Below are 20946 nucleotides of genomic sequence, written 5' to 3'. Positions count from 1 at the left end.
AGTAAATATCCATATAATACCTTGCCCAATTTACTGTTATTTCACCAAAAAAATATACAAAAACAAGCAAACTGGTATAAAGAGAACGAGTGATAGTGATTAATAATTTCTTTGCCACCCCTTCCTCATCTCCTCTAACATTGGTTAAACTAAGTAAATTATCTCAATTTAAACTATCATACATATTACTAAAAGATTGTGTCCCCAACCAACGGCATGCATGCTTGTTAACAAAATTCGATTAAACCCGACCGTGTCCTCTGAACATATCTTATTGTATTTTTTTATATTTCTTTTTAATAGATAGTCATTACAAGCCTTAGTTAAACTTTTAAAAGAGGGTAAGAACTTTGATAATGAATATAGATTTCCAACAGTTCTTTACAACTTGTCTAAATAAACACGAACAGATCATATTTGAATAAATCAGAAAGGCCTATGAAATTCGCATGCGCAAATATAAACAAGAGGAGTTTGAACCGCGTAGGAGGGAATTCTCTAAAGAGAATGGAGGCAGGGGTCCAGTGGTAATTAAAGCTGTCTGACTACTGAACCAGCTATCATGAGTTCGAGTCCCCTGTTACACCAACTGAAAATCGTTATCACAGGGCACGATTTATTCTGCCTTTGCGACAAGTGTAGATTAAAATCAGTCTGTACATCCCTGCTGTCTGATCAGGATTTGCATTGTTCGCCATTCGGTCAGTATATTTTTTGTAAGCACCACTTTTAATAGTTAATAATACTGTCCAAATTGAAAGACGGACAAGTGCATTAGAAAAAAATATAGCATGGAAAGTGTTAATAGTTTCGTGTATGGGTGTTTTAAACATGGTACGCTAAGAAACCGAAAAAGCCTAAGAAACTGGAGCATCTTGGCTCCAAGCTGACTTCGCCATCTTCCCCTAAATACTAAACCGATTCGGCAAATAGTAGATCAAAAGCTTAATTCACACAGATATGTTTTCTAGGCCAGATAACGAAAAAACTTATGTCATAGTAGCCCGAATTGGCAGTGCCACCCCTTGTATTACATATCACAATATTAATTTCAAAGATATATCTTCAATAATAGAGAAGGACAAACATATAAGTCACAGCAGCCCGAGATTAAAACAGGCTTTTAATGCGATTTGCTCGCGATTCCTACCTGCGTTGATTCGTATACGGATGCATTTTCTGAAAGCTGAAAAAACTGGAGATATATTTATTTTATATGCAACCTATAGTAACATTTGCTCTGTAAATATCAATTTGTTACTCCAAATTGACTTCGCCATCCACTTCTAAACACTAAACCGATTCGGCAAAAAAGCCCGTCAAATGGTAGATATATCTAGATCAATATCTATATATATTCTATACATCTTTCATATGCTACCTATAGTAACATTTGATATTCATAGGAAATTGATCCCCGAATTTCGGAAATTTTTCAAATTTCAATGACAGTATGTTAAATGCCTTGGTATCATTAGTTTACATTGATGTCTAGTCTAATAACAATCTCTACAAAAAGCAGAAAAAAAAGGCAGAAAAGATGATTTAAAGACTTACAAATCATATCGAAACCACCACGGCTTTCAACATTTTCAGCAATTTTATACCGAGAATTGGACTTTCATGTTCGAAATTGGTTTTTATTGAGCTCTCCACCATACAATATTTAAACGTCATTCTAACACGATCCGATTCATTTTCCTATTAAAAAGAAGGCCGAATTGTTCTGACGTCACAATTATTACGTCATAGCGTCACACGGCATAGCGGCACGCTGGCAAAGAAACCAACTGAAAACGGGCAAATAGTTAATGAATGCCGCCAAGGATGTACTTTAAAGACCTTGGTAACGTGTTAGATTCGAAATAATATATCTCATTTACTGATTTGCTCTTGAATAAAATCGTTGTTTGACGTTCAGATGCGCATTATTATATCACTCGGGCTGCTCCCTCGTGATATAATTCCTCCGCATCTGTAATCTAAACAATGATTTATTCAGCGACAAATCACTAAATGAGATACATTATTTCTTAAGTATACCGTTATAAGTCGTTTGATTTTAATAACAGATAGATATTAAATAGTGGTATGAATTCTTAAAAATAAGTTACAGTAATATTTAGGTACTGAATATAATGAACGGCTGCGCAATTCTTGCTGGCATTGCATCACTGATTGTATTTTCTGCCTGAGTAACTTGCACTTTCCTCTCACTTGCATTACTAAGAGTCGCTCGTATTGGTGGCCAGGAGCAACTATGAATATTCTTACGAACAGACAACCAGGGGGGAGGGGCGAGGCAACCTGTAATACCTTCACATATTGTTTTCCCGATTTTTCTTTTAACTTTAAACAATCATTAAAATGTTTTCAATTAACATTGAAAAATATCAAAATCTAGTGTAATAATGTAACATGTTCATCTACGAGGGACCATCCAATATGCCATGCAATCATTGCTGTCTTAAATAAATATGTGATTAAATACATATCGATTAATTGTTCTTTGTGGGTTCCAACGGCAGGTGTACTTCTTCAATTTTTTTCAGTTGTCTTTTATTGCCAAGCAACGACAAAATGCCTTTTAGTTCAGCCTGACCGCATATGTTTCAAGAGTTCCAATGTGAGCACGATAAATTCTGATAAATATTTTCGTTATACATTTTTAATAAAATGAAAATAAGGTTACTAACAAAAAGTAAAAGATTTTAGAATTGTTGTGAATGTTTATTTCCTGTCGTCTGTGAAAAATTTTCTCTTATTTATGGCCTAAACTACGCCTGACATGCCAAATTATTTGAAAAATGAAAATTGATGGGTTTCTTTTCAAACATAGCTGCGTTGCTAGACAGCAAAATAAGTCGTGCGCGATTTTGAATGATAATAATAGTTTAAGATTATGAAATGCAATCCGACTATCATAGTAATAAACAAATTATCTATCCTTACGACTGCGCATGTGCAGTAATTTAATCAAATCCTAGAGTGAGGCGATTACTGAAGATGAAGAAGAAGAAGAAGAAGAAGATGATGATGATGATGATGATTTGCAAATGGTGTTAAATAATGCAGTTTTGGTAACTAAAATTCCTGCTGTATATATTACACCAAAAAGTAAGTTTGAAAAATATTAGTCCATACAATTTATCACACATCCTAACAATCATCCTAAACCATTATGCATCAACATGAAAAGTTATTTTTAGGCCGTCTTATTACTTATTGCATGACACTTGTATATGTTATTTTACTTTTATATTGTTTTTCCTGTGCAAGAATGGAAGACATTTATCAGATGTTGGCGAGTTGGAAACAGAATATCCAATGCCTATATGTTGCACCTCTTATCCTCTCTTGTCACCCCTGGTCAGACGCCCCTAAATATGTAAGTTTGTCGCTAATTCCTGTGAGCAAAAATAGAATGTTATTTTATCCTAGATGTAATGTAAACGTTTTACACAGAAGTAAAACTTGTGCGAGTCTTTACCTAAATGTAAACAGATCTGTATTTAGATATTATTTGATGTAGGGAAATCTGCCGAAATCTAATCCCGCTTTGGTTTCCTATATGATATACAGATCCTGGCGTTTAAGCGATCATAACAAGCGCCTGAGGCAAGTCTAATGTAAATTGACCCATATAAACGTGAAATGCGTAGGGAAATATGTGTTCCCATTGTTACAATGTGAATGCTATTTATACAACCGCTTTACAGTAATTTTCGCGTTTTGTATTACAAAAGCGAACGCTAGGCAGATAACTCAACCTGATCGAATTTATGTGTAAACCTGTGCAGACGAAAGTGCATTCGTGTATAATTTATGGGAGATAGATTATGAAAATAGTACCAGGAAGTAATGTAATTAAGTGACTGTCACGGGTTAAAATCAAAAGAGTGAGTACATGTATTTCTGAATTGCATTTTTTTCTCTTGAAACGGAGAACTTGATGTGCTAATTTATAAACCAACGGACTAAATTAGTTTTCTATAGACGATTTTTGTATTGTGATAGATCTATACTGAATTAGGGGTGTTTTACAGGGCATGTTCTAATCTCTGGCCCGGCCTGGCCTGGCCCGATGAGCCCATTTTACGACTGGGCCGGGCCAGGCCCATAGATTTCAATTTTGTGAAAGGTGAAAGTGATTTCTATAGCATCTTTAAAATCTGACTTTTGGAACTTATTAATTGAGGAATAAGTTTGGACATTATATAAATACATTTTGACTTCCCACTCTGTAAAATTATACACCTGGGAATAAGCCTGTAGCTAACATAACTATTAAGTCTAATTTAAAGGTGATGCCTGATTAATTGTTATGACTATTATCAGGGGATCTCCACCTCAGTTGACTCTTGACTGGTGGCTTGGTTTTCCCCCAGTTGAATAACCTAACTAATTATTATTATTTTGTCTATAATAGTTTTGAGGATTATTTAGTATTGTCCGAAATTATTGAACTACCACTCAAGAATATTCCGTATGCTTCCGTAAATAAATTTTCGGTGCCCAAACATAAATAAAAATACAAATATTGAAAACCAAATAAAATATAATCATTTCTTTACCGCCAGGTCGTACATGCAGATATAATTGTGCTGACAAAACGTTCATCTACCAATCTCGGGACTGTGAGTTCGAGACACCTGTTTGACCATTTTCATTATCTTATTTTTTAATTTCATCTGTAAACTTAGCATGCAGGAAAATTGTCACTTATCGTGATTTATTGTTCATTTATTGAAAGAAATACACAAGTATTTGACATTCTTCTACATACAAGTTATTACCATAAATTGTTGTAAGAATAAAAACAGTATCAATAAAATGACATTATATTGATTTAATGAAAACAATCTGAATTGAAATCGAACCCACGGTAACATGCGTGAAAGTGGGAGAACTTATCGCTACGCCACTGTGCCATTGGTAAACTATGCATGTTATTTTGGTCAATTTAGATATTTTCAGGTTACAAATATGGTGTAAAATAAAGAAAACGCCCGAAATATTGGCGAAGATTAATGAGTGGCACCTGTCAATACTAACGGACAACAACTTTCAATTTATAAAATAATGCTATCTCCGTTCTAGGATCTGGGATAGTATGATGCAGGGAAGCGATAAATAAATTTTGGAGTTTAGGTTATACAAATACTGAATACTTTTGTAAGACTGTTTTTATATTGATCTAAGTATGTGAAAAAAATCCTACAGTTTTGTGAAACAGGCTCAAGAGCATCTTTTAGCGTTAAATATATCACTTAGAAATAACATTAACACAATGCACAATTATTTTTTGTGCAAGAAAAATATCAACAATCTAAAATGCCAACACCCTGACAATGAGTTAGAGGTCCCACAATGAATATTATTTTCATTACTCTTCCATAAATTGAACATCAGCTTAATTAAACCAAACACACATTAAAAGTTCATCTGAACAGTTAAGAGGTCAGCTAAGGATAGTAGGGACACAACCTGTAATTACAATTCCCAAAGAGATGCATTCACTGCATGCAAATATTCAGTTAAATTGCAGCAGGTAAACTTACCAATGAAATTAGCCATTAGTTTTAAAACCAAGTGTTAAAGTTGACTTTAAATAATTTAATCACAGAAAAAGGGGTAGTTATCATTTAGTTACACCATTTTCTTCAGTGCAAATCTGTATTTCAAATAAGATGAATGACGGCAAATTAATGATTCTCCAGAGGATTGGTTTCTCATTTTGTTTGACCTTCAGCAAGTAAACAATGCAGGTAAATACTGCCTGCTACTGTAATTGTATATTCAGATTTTATGCCATTCATTTCTCTATATACAATAAAATCTGGCCTGGCCCGGCCCAGTCGAAAATTGGGCTCATCGGGCCAGGCCAGGCCGGGCCAGGCCAGGCCAGAGATTAGAACATGCCGTTTTACAGTAAGAACAGAGGTAAAATGTTCTGATTTATAAGCCGCCAAAGACATAATTATTTATTTTTACAAAACTTGTTGTGAATTACTACTTGCATTTTTTGTATTCGTCATCAGTCAGCTCTAGGACTCTAAGAATTTTTAGGTATGACATTTTCCAGTGAATATTCCATAATTTTGGTTAATACCAACTGTTTAAACTTATGAAAAAATATATTCTTATTTTGTGTATGGAAGAAATATGACTGGCTTTTAATGAGCATACGAGTTTATTGACCTTCATAAAATTGTAGTTTGTGCAAGTTCATGCATCAGGTAAAAATTCGAACTCCACAGAATATCTCCACATAGCGTTGGTCTACTGGTCTACGGACCGCGGATTCGCGAGTTCGATCCCCGGACGGGGCGTATGTTCTCCGTGGCGATTTGATAAAGACTGTGTGTCTGAAATCATTCGTCCTCCACCTTTGATAATGCATGTGGGGAAGTTTGCAGTTACTTGCGGAGAACAGGTTTGTACTGATACAGAATCCAAGAACTCTGGTTAGGTTAACTGCCCGCCGTTATATGACTGAAATACTGTTGAAAACGGCGTTAAACCCAAAACAAACAAACAAACAAAACCTTGATATAATGGTCAAATTTGACAGTATAACGTACAGATGCAGATCTCTCCCAGGGTTTTTTCTAACTAATTTGGGAACATAGCCTATACCCCCAAAATTGGGAATTTTGACGCGTAAATGTTCTAAATTGGGAAATATTTAATTCCATAGGATATAGTAAGGATGTGTTTAAGCACTTTCTCATTCACTTGTTTTACATTGTACAACCTCTTTAACATACTTCCATTACAAAATTGTCCATAATTTGGTCAATGTTTGTGCAATTTTGATGAAATTTTTTTCAGGATGTAGATTGGGAATTTTTGCACTCATTTTGGGGAAAAAAACATACTTTTGGCATTGGGAATATAGCCGAATAACGGCTATAAAAGCGGCCGAAAAAAACCGTGTCTCCCTTCTCCGACCTCAACCAATCCGCACGAAAAATTTGACATGCTTTAAAGGGACTGCACGGCCACCAGGTCGTTCGGCAACAAAAAAAATTTGTTTTAGATATCTGGAAATTTATGCTATACTTTTTAAGAATGCTTTGAAATTTAATTACTGAAAGACTATATCGAAAAAAGCGTTTTTAACGCTTTTCTCGAGGTAAACTGCATCGATTATAAATATCTGTATTTAACGCGCTTTGAACACTAAGTCCTCCATAGCGCTATTTGTGCAAATTAAGATTTAGAAATGGAATTGGAATAGGTTGTGGTTCACATACTACCTACGTAGTCTAAAATCGTATAACGACTCCCGTTCAGTTAGCACTATAAGATTTATTCAATGTTCAGGTGGACGTATTTTGTCAGTATTGATATATTAACTATAAACTGAATACATAAACTGTTATACGATATAAAAGATTAAAAACGGCCGTCTTGATCACCTATTAAACAAATTGCAATCGTAGATAATCGTCCCGGTAAAATATCGGTAGCGACTGAATAATTCTCTTTACTCTACAGAAAACAGTTTTGAATATCGAACAGATACAAATCTGGAATGCGCTCCATGATCTGACATAACTTCTCTACCCTAGTTGAAACCCTTACCCTGCTAAATTTCTGTAATGAACTAGTCCATCTTTCAATCTGGGCAGTACCATAAACTACTTAAAGGGATGCTTGCCAAAAAGATACTGACTGAATAGCGAACACTGCAGATCTTGATCAGACTGCAAGGATGTGCAGGCTGATCATTATCTACACTGGTCTCAAAGGCAGAATCAATCGTGTCCAGCATGAGAATGGTTAAAATTGCTATTGTATTTATTTGTCTGGTAAACTACTAATGATTATTCTTATTATTATTTTCAGATAAGATGTTATTTCGTTTTATCCAGTCTCGGTCGTCATTAATTCTTCTACATTGAACGTATACACGCATTAAATGATTCACTATAAACCTAAGTTAAACCTAACCCTAATTCTTAGTCAGTATATCGTACACTCAATGTGTGCCAACATCCAATAAGTGGGAATTAATGTTTGCATCCTTGCTGTCTTTATGGGTAATCATACTGTTTGTAGGTAATTCACCATGACGTTCCAGTATAATTTTGGTCACAAATACAGAGGTCGTGCCTTAATCATCGGCAATCAGTTTATTGAAAAGGGTGCGAATGGCAAAGACCTCATCGGGAGAAGGGGATGCAAGGAAGACTGGAAGATGATGGAAGAACTGTTCATACGGCTTGACTTCAAAGTGACCATTCTTAAGAACTTGAAAGCTGTTGACATGATAAGTGAACTGCAGAAAGGTTTTCCTTCAATTTATTTGTTTATAGTTTATCAGTAAAATGTGTTTGATTTACCTACGGACATTTAGACTATAATGTATGTGTTTAAAATACATTTTTACTTTGATTGTGTTTGATTTATGTTTTGGAAAAAAAATGCGCGCGTTGACAAGATATTATTAAATGAGAAAAAGTATGTATTGTAATTAAGAAACAATGTATAGAAAAACCATGCTTTACGTCATTAATACACGGAAAGAGGTTATACATCCGCGGAACAATTTCACGAGGGCGTGACCCGAGTGAATTATTCTGGCGACGCCTAACCGATTTTGAGTGTATTACATTTGTAATTTAGGTAAAACACGAGTTTGCTATACATTATTTCGATTCTAATATGCCCTTTAATCTTAAACAGTAAATAAAACATAATAGCTCTCTTTTTGATCGCAACAAAAATATTGACGTCAGCGCACGTTAACATGACATCATTTAAGCGTAAGCGTGTTTTAACAGAAACAAGCATATTATAATGTTTGGTTAATTATTTTATTAAGTTTGTGGATGTAAACTGATTTTTGGTTGCGGGTTTATCCCGCTACCAAAGTTAAGTGTATTTCTGACAATCATGTAGCATCTTTATTTGATTCCAAATCACATCCAAAAGATGTTCATGTGCTACACAAAATAGTCCCATTCATGAACACTGCGGATGAATTATCAATGAACAAGCAGTTCTTATTCAACCTGTATCCACTCGGCACTGACCATTTAGATTATAAAGATCTATCAATGATAAGGTATTCCAGCCCGTGGTTACATCACAAGCTGGGTCAGGCAGAGTTCATCTTAGATGTGACATGGTTCGCACAGGCCATGAAAAGTCCTTGAATTTGATGCCTACTCCTTGAAAACTACTTGAATTTTGCAACAGTCAGAAACTACTTGAAAACTACTTGAATTTAGGAAAAAACCTACAAAAGATGGCAAATAGTCCTTAAATTCATCGGGTGCGAAGTGAAAACAGACAAACATTATAAACGGACCAAAATAAACTAAAAAAACGACGGAAAAAACAACCGTTACCGCTATTAGGGCCTGCCACGGAGTCGGCGATAGTACGGTACTGTACTTTACGGGTTTTATGCTCTTTCAAGTAATTTTCACACTGTGTAATTTATCCACGATGCGTTGAAGGTCATTTTTCCAGGAAGAAAAACATGAGTTCTAAAAAGTACAAGTGTGTCTTTTCGCAAAAGTGGCTTACTGATGAGAATTATAAACATGGCTACGGGAATTCAAAGGCGAAAAACGAAAATGCCTTTGTGTTTTTGTGACAAGATAATCGACATCGCTGCTATGGGAGAAAGTGCATTAAAATCACATTCCAAAAGCGAAAAACAGCTCTGCCATGAGAAGTTCGACTGAAACAATTGATGCTTTTTTCGCTCCTCACTCTATGATTGTGGTAAATGCCATCCAAAACCCCTAAAAATGCTAAAATTTTACATAAATCTTGTGATACATTGTTTAATTTTGTCCTAAATTGGATTTAAATTGGTTATTTCATGTCTCAGCAACAGTGACATTGCGCCCATTTTAGTCCTTGAAAATGGAGGAAAACTACTTGAAAACTCCTTGAAAACTACTTGAATTTTTTTTGGGAAGGTCTGTATGAACCATGTGTGAGGCACATTAAATTTGTATTTGTTTCTCATTCATGTATATTCATAGACTGGCATTATCTACCAAAAACCCGCAACCATCAGACATTTCAAGGCTTTGATTATTTAGTTGATAAGACAAGATTTACCATTTGCTGTTAAAAGTAGCACTTACAAAGATATAGATCTAGCATAAAAAGGAGGAACATATAATTAAAAGTGAAATATGTAAAAATAACCTTTACAAGCATAGATTCTTCAGTATGATACAACATAGATCTATACTATTTCAATGACTATTCTGATTTTTTTCAGCTGCCAGCTCAGCAGAAAACAAAGACTCTGACTGTTTCGTGCTCGTAATAAGTACACATGGTGAAGAAATCAGGGTAGATAAGGGAACAGGTATACAGACACTAAATTAAATGCGTAAAATTGTGGAATCTATTTTGCCTTGGAAAGCACATATCAGGCAGTTCTTCGTAACTTTAACACAGTCCTTGCTGAAATTACATGGCACGTCTGTGGTGTATATGTAGACCTATGTAAATCATGTAAATGTTGAAATAATTGTATATCAGAGTTACTCCTTGGGGTCTTTGTCATACACCGCATTAACAATTAGCGGTCTTTTATTTTGACAGTGTCTCAGAAATAAATTTCATCTTTTAAACGTGGCTTATATTTGTGAAGCATCTACTTTTCAGAAGACGTAATTTGAATCATGTATAGATGTTGAAGCCCTGAATTACATGCTTTTTTTCTCATTTTACACACAAGCAAGAGTATGAACATAAATGAATATATCATTAGAAAGGGGTCGCATATTTCACTATGCACTTTTTATTCTGGCTTACTTTGGGATGAAAACATAATTATGCATGTGGTCAACATAGAATATACTTGTTTTTAAATCATTCAAGTTGGTGAAAACAAAATTTAAAATCGACCTAAAAATGAAAAAGGTATCAACATTTCGGCATTTGATCAAAACAACAACCATTTATATTTCCATTGCAAAGAAAAGCCAATTTTGGATTTAATAAATTGTTTTATACTGGTTTGCATTTGATTTATATTCATTCGATTCTTGAAAGACAGCCGCATTTTCCAACTAGAACGAAAAAAAAACCCTCACATTTTTTCGCATGTTTAACTCAAGAAAATATAATAATTCACCAAGTAAATAATTGAGCAATGTGTAAATGACGTCATAAGCATAATAGTGACTGTCTGCATGATAGAGCACTTTGGAAAATTTCAAACTGCCACATATTTTCAGCAGTCGTACGATTCTTCAGCATTACAGAATGGTTGGATATTTACTTTCATATAAAATAAACTTATAATTAAGTTTTCCTAGCATGCCTCCAGGTTTGTGCCCTGCGGCGGAAGTTTGGAAACACGCTGTATTGGCAGAAGACGCTGATTTGAAGAAAGGCACAGGAAAAATCTTCGTGGAAGATATTGTTGACATGTTTAGTGACGACAAAGCCCCTGGGTTGGCTGCGAAGCCGAAATTATTTTTCATCCAGGTAAGACTAATAGCCGCACTATTTATATGTATACATATGCACATTATATTCGCAGTAGGTCAGAAGTACGATTCAAATTGCGAATAGATTAAGTACAGAAAATACCCAAGGTAAATGACGGAACGAAACATCCGTAAGTGTTTCCAGGATTGCCACGTCCGAACCAGTTCTTTATTACCTGCGATAAATTATGGCATGTGGATTGTTATATAATACCCTATGTCAAAAATTTCTTTGTTCAAAATCCCCTAACGAATCATTATGTAATGTTGTTTTTTTTCCAACGTTGTCTTCGATCATACTACCACTGACTACAATGACACGTATAATATCTTTTTACTCTGTCTAACGTAAAATTACGATGTAAGTATATATACATCGTAAAGTTTCAAGTCGTCACGTTAAACAATCTATCTAAGTAGTTCTGCCTGCTCATCACTTGATACAATTATCACGTGATTAAATGACTTAGTTCATGTTATCAAGTGATATGATTCAAGTCAAAACGTGATTCAAACCAGCATCACGTAATACAAAGTATTGGTGCAAATCACCACATGATACAATACCTTGGTTCAAATAATCATGTTGTAAAAAACATGTCACGTGATACAAGACCTTGGTTCAAACAAGAGGACCAAATGGCCCTAGGTCGCTCACCTGAAAATAGCTTGATCAAATTTAATGAATATCCTGCTTAAAATGCGACCCATTTTGCATATGCAAGGTATTTTTTTATTTGACCGTGTGACCAAGTTTTTGATCCAACATGACCCATATTTGAACTTGACATAGCTTTCATCAGGTCAAACATTCCGGTCAAATTTCATGAAGATCCACTGAAAAAATGCAACCCCTATTGCATACACAAGATTATTCTTTGATATGACCAGGTAACATAGTTTTTGACCCAACATGAGCCGTATTTGAACTTGACCTGAATTTCATGAAAGCAAACATTTATCACATTTCATGAACCTCCTACCTAAAATGTAGCCCCTATTACATTCACAAAGTTGTTCTTTGATTTTACTTGGTGACCTAGTTCCTGACCCCAGATGACCGCTATTTGTACTGAGCCTAAAATTCATCAAGACAAACATCCTTATCAAATTTCATGAATATCCAGTGTAAAATGCAGCCACTATTGCATACGCAAGGTTTTTATTTGACTTGACTGGGTGACCTAGTTTTTGATCCCAGATGACCCATATTCAAACTTGACCTAGATGTCATCTAGAGAAACATTCTGATCAAATTTCATGAAGATCCGGAGTAAAATGCAGTCCCTATTGCATACACAAGGTTATATTTGATTTGACCTAGCGACATAGTTTTTGACCCCAGATTACCCATATTCGAACTTGAACTAGGTGCCATCTAGGCAACCATTCTGACTAAATTTTATGAATATCCAGTGCAGTCCCTATTGCTTACACAAGGTTTTTCTTTGATTTGACCTGGTGTCCTAGTTTTTGAACCCAGATGACCCATATTCGAACTTGACCTAGATTATATCCAGACAAACATTCTGACCAAATTTCACGAGTATCCAGTGTAAAATGCAGTCACTATTGCGTATTCAAGGTTTTTCTTTGATTTGACCTGGTGACCTAGTTTTTGACTCCAGATGACTCATATTCAAACTTGACCTAGATTTATCCAGACAAACATTCTGATCAAATTTTATGAAGATCCGGTGTAAAATGCAGTCCCTAATGCATACACAAGGTTTTTCTTTGATTAAACCTAGTAATCAGTAACCCATTTTCGCACTTGACCTAGATTTTATCAAGGCAGTCATTCTGACCAAATTTCATGAAGATCAATTGAAAAATCCAGCCTCTATCGCATACACAAGCTAAATTTTGACAGACAGACGACACAGACGACGGACATCAAGCGATTACAATAACTCACCTGAGTATGGCACGTGATACAGTGTATTAATTAAGATAATAACTAGAGCTAAGTTCCATTTATTTGATATAACATCACACTGAATTTCGGAAACATACACGGGGAGATCGCGATCATTCCATTTAAAGTGATCTTACATTATAACAACTTGTTTTTCTCTACCATCAGGCGTGCAGATCGAGAGGGTCTCGGAACAAACTCATCAGCATTAGTCACCCCAAGTACGACCAAGGTCACCAAATCAGTGTTGAAAAAGAGAAAAAAAGCGTCACTGTCAAACTTAAAGAAATCAAACGCTACGTCACGTGCAAGTTGCGCAGGAAGAAAAAGACGCAGCAGAAACACTGGATCTATGCAGACGTTGACGTCACTAACGAGTATAAAGACTTAGATAAAGACTGGAAAGGTTTGCACAGCTTAACCCTTATCATGCTGGACAGAATTGAGTTTGCCCTTGCGATAAGTGTAGATGATGATCAGCCTGCACATCCGGGCAGTCTGATTAAGATCTGCACTGTTCGCCATTCAGTCTGTTCTTTGTGGTTAACACCCCTTATAACAGTTACAGTACTGTTAAAATTGAAAGATGGACACGTTCATTACAGAAATTTAGCGGGAATATATAGCGGATAGACATACAGATGATACTGACTCCACCCAATTTAATACCAACAAGAAATATCTTTAAAAATGATGGTCGGCGAATTGTAATAAGGAAAGAAGTTTATGAATTTTTCATCTAACATTCATCTTTCCTCTAACATTTTCCAAATTGCAAAACTAAACACCACACTTTAACAATTTAAATGGTTCTCTTTTAATTTTTCGCAAAGGTTTCGTAGGGTTGCAATTTTGTTTCGTTTATCCTTAGACGAATAATTACAGCAGTAGTTTGATGAAGATTCATGAAGCGGTTCATGAGAAGAGGTCATTAAACGTGTTTATATTTTTAGCTAAATTGGTCCCTATCCCCATTTGTAACAAAATAGCAGGAGACCTTACGATATTGTTACACATCGAGTTTGATAAAAATCCATTACATTTTAGTGGTTAATGCGAAGAAAGGCATAACTACTTTTAGCTATAGTGGTCCCTAATAGGGCCCAAGTTCCTATATAAATAAATTTGGAAGAGGACCTTATAATGATCCTCCAGACCAAGTATGACAAAGATCCACCAAGCTTGTCATGAGACGCTGTATAAAGGCAATTCTAGTTTTAGCTCTAGCAGCCCCTAAAAGGGGTCAAATGTCCCAGCTGAACAAAGTTGGCTGCGGGCCTATTAAGATGCTACAAATCAAGTTTGATTAGAATACATGAGAAAAAATCAATTAAAGGATTTTTTTATTTATTATTTTTATTTATTTCTAAAATAGGCCAACTGATCCCGCTATAACAAATAGCATATTCGCTATTCATGAATCTTTGGACAATGACGTCACACCTATAAAAAAGTGAAGGTCAAGCAAAACATGCATTTGTAATTATTTCAATATTTCTGTTTCATAAGCAAAGTTTGACCATAGTCATATCACATAGATAAACTGTATGCAGCGTACCTTCATTTCAGTGTAACGAGATTCAGTCATTATATAGCATATATATAATAAAACAGATTTCAACTGAGTTCAATATTTGCATACCATACTAAAGAAAAATATTCATATATAATAAACCAGTTAAATAATTTATAACAAATATATCAAAGCAAACAAGTAGTCATTTTAATATGCAACCTGAATAAGTCACAAAAGCAAGAAACCTTTTCATATACAGACGACAATTATAACAAGGAAAATCTTTTAAAAAGCACTCCTCTACATAAAAGACTCTTATCACACCCTTATTCATGTGATACGCAGACCGTTTTCAGCTCTTTCTTTAATTTGATATATGTTGGTATTGAACAGGTTTTTATCATATTTATTAAACTTACTTATCATTTTGAGATATATCAATATTCTTGCTAAATATACTGAGCCAAAGTTAGCTTTAAAACTGTGAACAGCGTCGTTTATGATAAACGCTTTGTCTACATTTCACTCAGCGTAGCACAACCAACAGAGTGAAAGAAATTGACACTCTCGTCCAATCAGGCAGAGTGTTGCATAAATCTTCCATTTTGATAAATTATCTATAATGCGTTATCAAGTAGTTTCATTTGCAAACTGAAGTGACGTGGCATAGGTAACGAAAACGAATTTAGACGGCGTCGCCGAAAAAGATCTACTCAATCATTAAAAATGCCAGACCAAGACAGCCAAGGTAGTTCCCACTAAAAGATCAAACAATCGGTAGGGGCCTACTATAACTTCAGAAAACCTAGGAAAAACAGTTTCGGTCTGTTTTCTTCGGCGTTTCCCCACTATCAATGTCTCAACTGTTCAAAAATGTGTTAAGGAACCCAAAATACCCAGTGTTGCCAAACATAAAACTAGACCTATACGGTGCCCTGAAACTACTCCAAAACCTCAAAGTGGATAAGGCTACCAAACGCTATTCCAAAAGTCCCTAAACACTGGTCAACTCTTTTCTGATTGGACGATGGCAAACGTCGCTTCTCTATATAAGAAAGGTGATACTAGAGATCCAGCAAACTATAGGCCCATATCATTAATATGTGTTATATGTAAACTCCTGAAGCACGTCAGAGCATATAGCCTACCCACACACTTCGCAAAGCATATCATACTCTGAACTGCACAGGTTCCGTGAAAGACGGTCCTGTGAGACCTATTTAAGTCATTCACTTAAAATTACTATACAAGCTCCAAGAACACGGTGTTTACGACCAAATCGTGTCTTGGATACCGTCATTCCTTATAGGCAGATCCCAGTCAGTAATAGCTGAAGGCATTGCGTCAGATCAAGTTCCCGTCATGTCCGGTGTCCCCCAGGGATCTGTTCTTGGGGCCCCTCCTCTTCCTACTCTATACCATTGACCTCCTTAACATGGTCACATCCCAGGTGCTCCTGTACGCAGATGGCACGGCAATCTACCTCGCCGTCCCTTCCCACTCAGATTGTCAAAGGCTACAAAATGATCTCCTCAAATTAGAGAAATGGGAATCTTCATGGGACATGGGATTTAACCCTAGTAAATGTCAGGTCCTCCATATTACACGCAACAGGAAACGCAACATCCAAACAAAACATGAAAGCATCAAGACTCTAGCATACAAGCAAGACACTGGTCAGACTGCAGCTTGAATATGCCTCATCTGCATGGTCACCTTATACACAAGTCATTGTTCATATGCAGGAAATGGTCAAGCGACGCACGATCAGATGGGTCAAGAATGATTACTCCCTTTACTCCAGCGTAACACAAATGCTTGAGAATAGAAGTCTAGACTCCAAGCTCGTCATGTTCTATAAGATATAACATGGCTTTGTAACTATCTCCCTTCCCAATTACATAGAATCCCCTACCAGGTTAACTAGACACATGCATCCCATAAGTCTAGGTCAAGTCCATGTCAGTTTAGATTACTTGAAGTATTCCTTTTTCCCCCATACCACAGTCTTGTGGAATAGGTTAACCCCAAATATTGCGACCCTGCCTGACCTTCAGTCCTTCAAGCAGGCAGTGGCCCAGCTCAGTTACTAATTAAACTGCAGTTGTTTTTTATCTTTTTACTCCTTCCTTTTCAACATTTTAACAATATTTGTCACTTTCACATTCTTACTATCGCTGAAAAAAACTGTCTTTCAATTTTTATTCTTTTATTCTGTACTAATCAACGACACGCACCCTGTCCATAATACTCGCGAGAGGTGTGAGGCAGTATGAAGAGATAGATATGTAGACATTTCATTTCACCACAAGGTTGGTGGCGGGATATGTAAGATACAACAGAGATGAAAGACCTGACGCAAAATGTAACCTTGCAATTGGTCGATTTCAAAAATAGAAACGATGAGATTCTGTAGATTGGAGAATGGTATCAAAACTCAGCTTTATATCCTCGGACACTGGTTTGTCTGTGCTTATCACATGAACGAACGATTAGAGTTGAATTAATGTTAAAAGTAAAACAGCGATCGCTGATAGAGTTATTTAGAGTTTTAAGCGATCAAAACATAGAACATATAAGGGAAAACGAGCGGGACCTCATGAATTGGTCCAGTGAGCCCGAATGCTGGCAGTGTCATGTATACTCGAAAGGACAGTATTTCACTCTGTAGGAATTGCTATGTGATAGTATCATATGTGTCTTTTTATGCCGTTTTCTTTTTAATTTCTATCAGACCCGGATGAGTTGAAAGGCAAGGATGACAAATCCGCCGTTGAGACAAGAAATGGAAACAATGCAGATAGTGACATAGGAGGTTATTCAACAGATGAATATAGTGAGGACGATGATGGCACTACTGATGACAATGATGAAGATACCTCTGATGATGAAGATGCTTTGAAAGTGGAACAGACAACAAATACTTCGAAAGAAACTTCGGAAGAAGATGCTTCTGCTTCTGCAGGGAGAGGAAGTGAACCTCTTCCTCAGTCTTCGGCTGCACAGATGCCTACCACGCCATTTGATGTTGTCCCAATAAATTGTCCCAAAGATTTTCTTATCATGTATCCAGTCATGCCAGGTAACCTCCCATTTTATATGCAATGAATTTGATTGATTGTTCTGTTCGTCCAATCAGCAAACTTACAAAATTTGTTTACTTTGCTAAGTATGATACTTTATATATAAATGTATTCCATTGTGCAATATTTTCTTGTTTTGATTTCGTGCCGCTGCATCCATCTAAGTTGGTAGTTTAAAGTGTATATATACAGTCTTTAATCTATATAAATAACGTTGGGCCTCTATGGCTGAGGGGTTACGGGCCCTTGCGGCTGCAAATCACTTGCCATTCACCGCTGTGGGTTCGAGAACTCGCTAAGAGTGTACAATTCTTTCATGTGAGGAAGCCACTGAGCTGGCTTTTGGAAGGCCGATGGTTCTACCCAGGTGCCCGCTCGTGCCTAAAATAATGCCTTGAGGGGCATCTTGGGGCCTCCCTCCACCATCAAATGCTAGCAAAGCGTCATATGACCTATGGAACTGCGTCTTTGTGATATTACAAATAATTTGTGATATACAAATGATATAAAAGAGATACACTTTTTTATATCGTGTAAATCTAAAAGAGATTTTTGGACTTCTCGTAGACCTGTTCTTGTCAAAATTTGTTGTTTGTTCTCTTTGTAGACCAATCAGCCTTAAGGGACTTGCAATTACTTTCTATGTTAAGCAGCCATTGAGACAACCTGTTGAGAGATTTTTTTTATTTTCCAAGTTATTCGTGACTTCGTCTTGGCTGTACCTGCTAAAATAGCTTTTATTTTCCCCGATAAATCAGACTTGAGGAAGCCCACCTAGGTCTACCATTTTAAGGAAAATCAGGCTCCAGAAATTCGTCAGGATTCTGTCGAAATGCTATGAATATTTACCAGAAAAGACCATCTTGTAGACCCCCATATACAGAAATATCATTTACTGTATCTGCTGAAATACGTTTTATTTCCCAGAAAATCCGGCCTTTAGTATTCTCACTTAAGCAATAAAATCCCGTTTATTTTATATTTTCTTTGAAAATCTGCCATCAGTTGTATCTCCCTCTGAACGGTTCCTTGCAAACAATATATGTTCTCCCGGGAAAATTAACCTTTATAACTCCCTCTTGCGCTACCTTACAAGCAATATATTTTCTCCCGGGAAAATCAACCCTTATGTCTCCCTCTTAACGCTACCATACCTGCAATATATTTCCCCCTTAAAATCTGCCTTTAGAAATCTCTCTGGATGCAATCTTATTATAGTCTTTGAATCAATTTAATTCCCTCTTCAGGCTAAGGCTATACCCGCTTTATTGTAGTTTTTCTTTGAAAATCAGTCTTATAAGGCCTAAAAGAAAATTCTTTGTTTCCGGTAACATGCTCAAAAACATTAGGGTAGGTAGGTAGGAATTTGTTTGTTTTTTTTTTATTTTTTTTTATTAAGGGAGACTTTTCGGAAATTATTTTTGTGTCAAAAAAAGAATACAAATAAGGATGCTATGCCTTTAGAGCATCAGGAAGTTGATTTCTAACATCACTGTCCATGTTTAAAGCATAAAAAGTGCAGTTTTGCAACTTTTTGTTAAAAAGTTGAAAAAATATTCTCCAAGGCCATAAAAACATTTAGGGTCGGGCCAACAATTTAGGGTAGGTCGGGATACCGGAAACAAACAATTTTTTTTACGCCTAATTCCCTAACTGCAATATATTTTCCACGGGAAAATCAGTCTTTATGTTTCACTATGGACGCTATTTTACCTGCTATACATTTTCCCTGGGAAAATCAGCCTGGACGCTACCTTACCTGCTTTATCTTTTATTTTTCAGGGAAATCATCCTTTAGGACTCCATATTCAGGCAATCATACCTGCTTTATTTTTTTCCATGAAAAATCAGCCTGTATGCTACATTACCTGCAATATTTTTTCCAGGAATGTCAGCCTGTAGGCCTGCATCTGACCACTACCTGATCTTGCCTTATCTTTTATTTTCCAGGAAAAGTAGCCTTTAGGGCTCCTTCAGGATCCTACCTACTGAAGTATTTGCATAAAGGTGAAAATATGTCCCAGCTGATCAACGGCAACAACATACTACAGTACCTTACTAGTGTTAGCCGGGACATGGCGAGGTACGAGTTTCTTCCAGACTTGATAATGAAGTCTGAATCACAAGAATATAAAATGAAGAAATTAAGAGGCTGGATGGAGAGTAATATTAAACCTTTGAGCAGAAACAAAGAACTGCTAACAGAAGTGTTGGGAGAGGAACATAAAAAACATATTCAAGGGGATGAAAGTTTGGTAGCAAAGTATCTTAAGGATAATATTGAAAAATTCACGAAGAAGGAAATGCGACAAATTCTAAGACGCATTTTGCCTTTTAAGATGACGGCATGCTTGGTTCATAGGCTTCGAGGTGATGTCCGTTTTATTCCAAAACCTGGGACAAGCCCTATGAGAAAAGTTGTAGATGTTTATAACATCAAGCACTAACCAGTCAAATGTTAGTGACTGGAAACGATCTGTCGTCTGTCAGTATAAGACTTTGAAGCGGACAAGGTCGGTCGTATATATTCATAAATACATTCGATGTTAATAAAAAGTATTTTGTTATCGTTTCTATGCCATATATTTTCGTTGATGATAAATATTAAAAAATACTTGTAGCTGGATTGTGTACACACTATTCCTAATTACACATCTAACGCTTATGTGACATCTGCTATTTAAAATAATATCTAAATGAATGTGTAGTTTCACGTAAAATAAGACAGAAAGGTATTATAGTCAAATTAACAGTTTATCGTGTGGTTGTTTTTAGACTAAAATGTAGAAATACAGGATTTATTTTGTTTCAGTGTAGCTACGAAATGTATTTCATTGCATTTAAATATACCGATGGTACATATGTTCACATGAAAATGTAAAATCAGATGTTCAGGAAAATAAAATGATTTTGAAGAAGTACCATTGTTCTGTGAATTTTATAGATTTTTTA

The 20946-nt window shown here is 35.9% G+C and overlaps 1 protein-coding gene across 1 annotated transcript; it reads left to right on the top strand.

Moving 5' to 3' along the window:
• Positions 1–3654: 3654 nt before the first annotated feature.
• Positions 3655–20913, top strand: LOC123543142 (uncharacterized). Its single transcript, XM_053530993.1, has 7 exons — positions 3655–3899; positions 8068–8297; positions 10256–10345; positions 11315–11475; positions 13564–13801; positions 17646–17993; positions 19945–20913. Exons 2-7 carry the CDS (start codon positions 8078–8080, stop codon positions 20439–20441), a joined length of 1554 nt encoding a protein of 517 aa, XP_053386968.1. The 5' UTR covers positions 3655–3899; positions 8068–8077; the 3' UTR covers positions 20442–20913.
• The last annotated feature ends 33 nt before the right edge of the window (positions 20914–20946 follow it).

Source organism: Mercenaria mercenaria, chromosome 19 (genome assembly GCF_021730395.1).
Source record: "Mercenaria mercenaria strain notata chromosome 19, MADL_Memer_1, whole genome shotgun sequence".
Lineage (NCBI taxonomy): Eukaryota > Metazoa > Mollusca > Bivalvia > Venerida > Veneridae > Mercenaria > Mercenaria mercenaria.
This window is presented reverse-complemented; position numbering and strand designations above follow the sequence as displayed.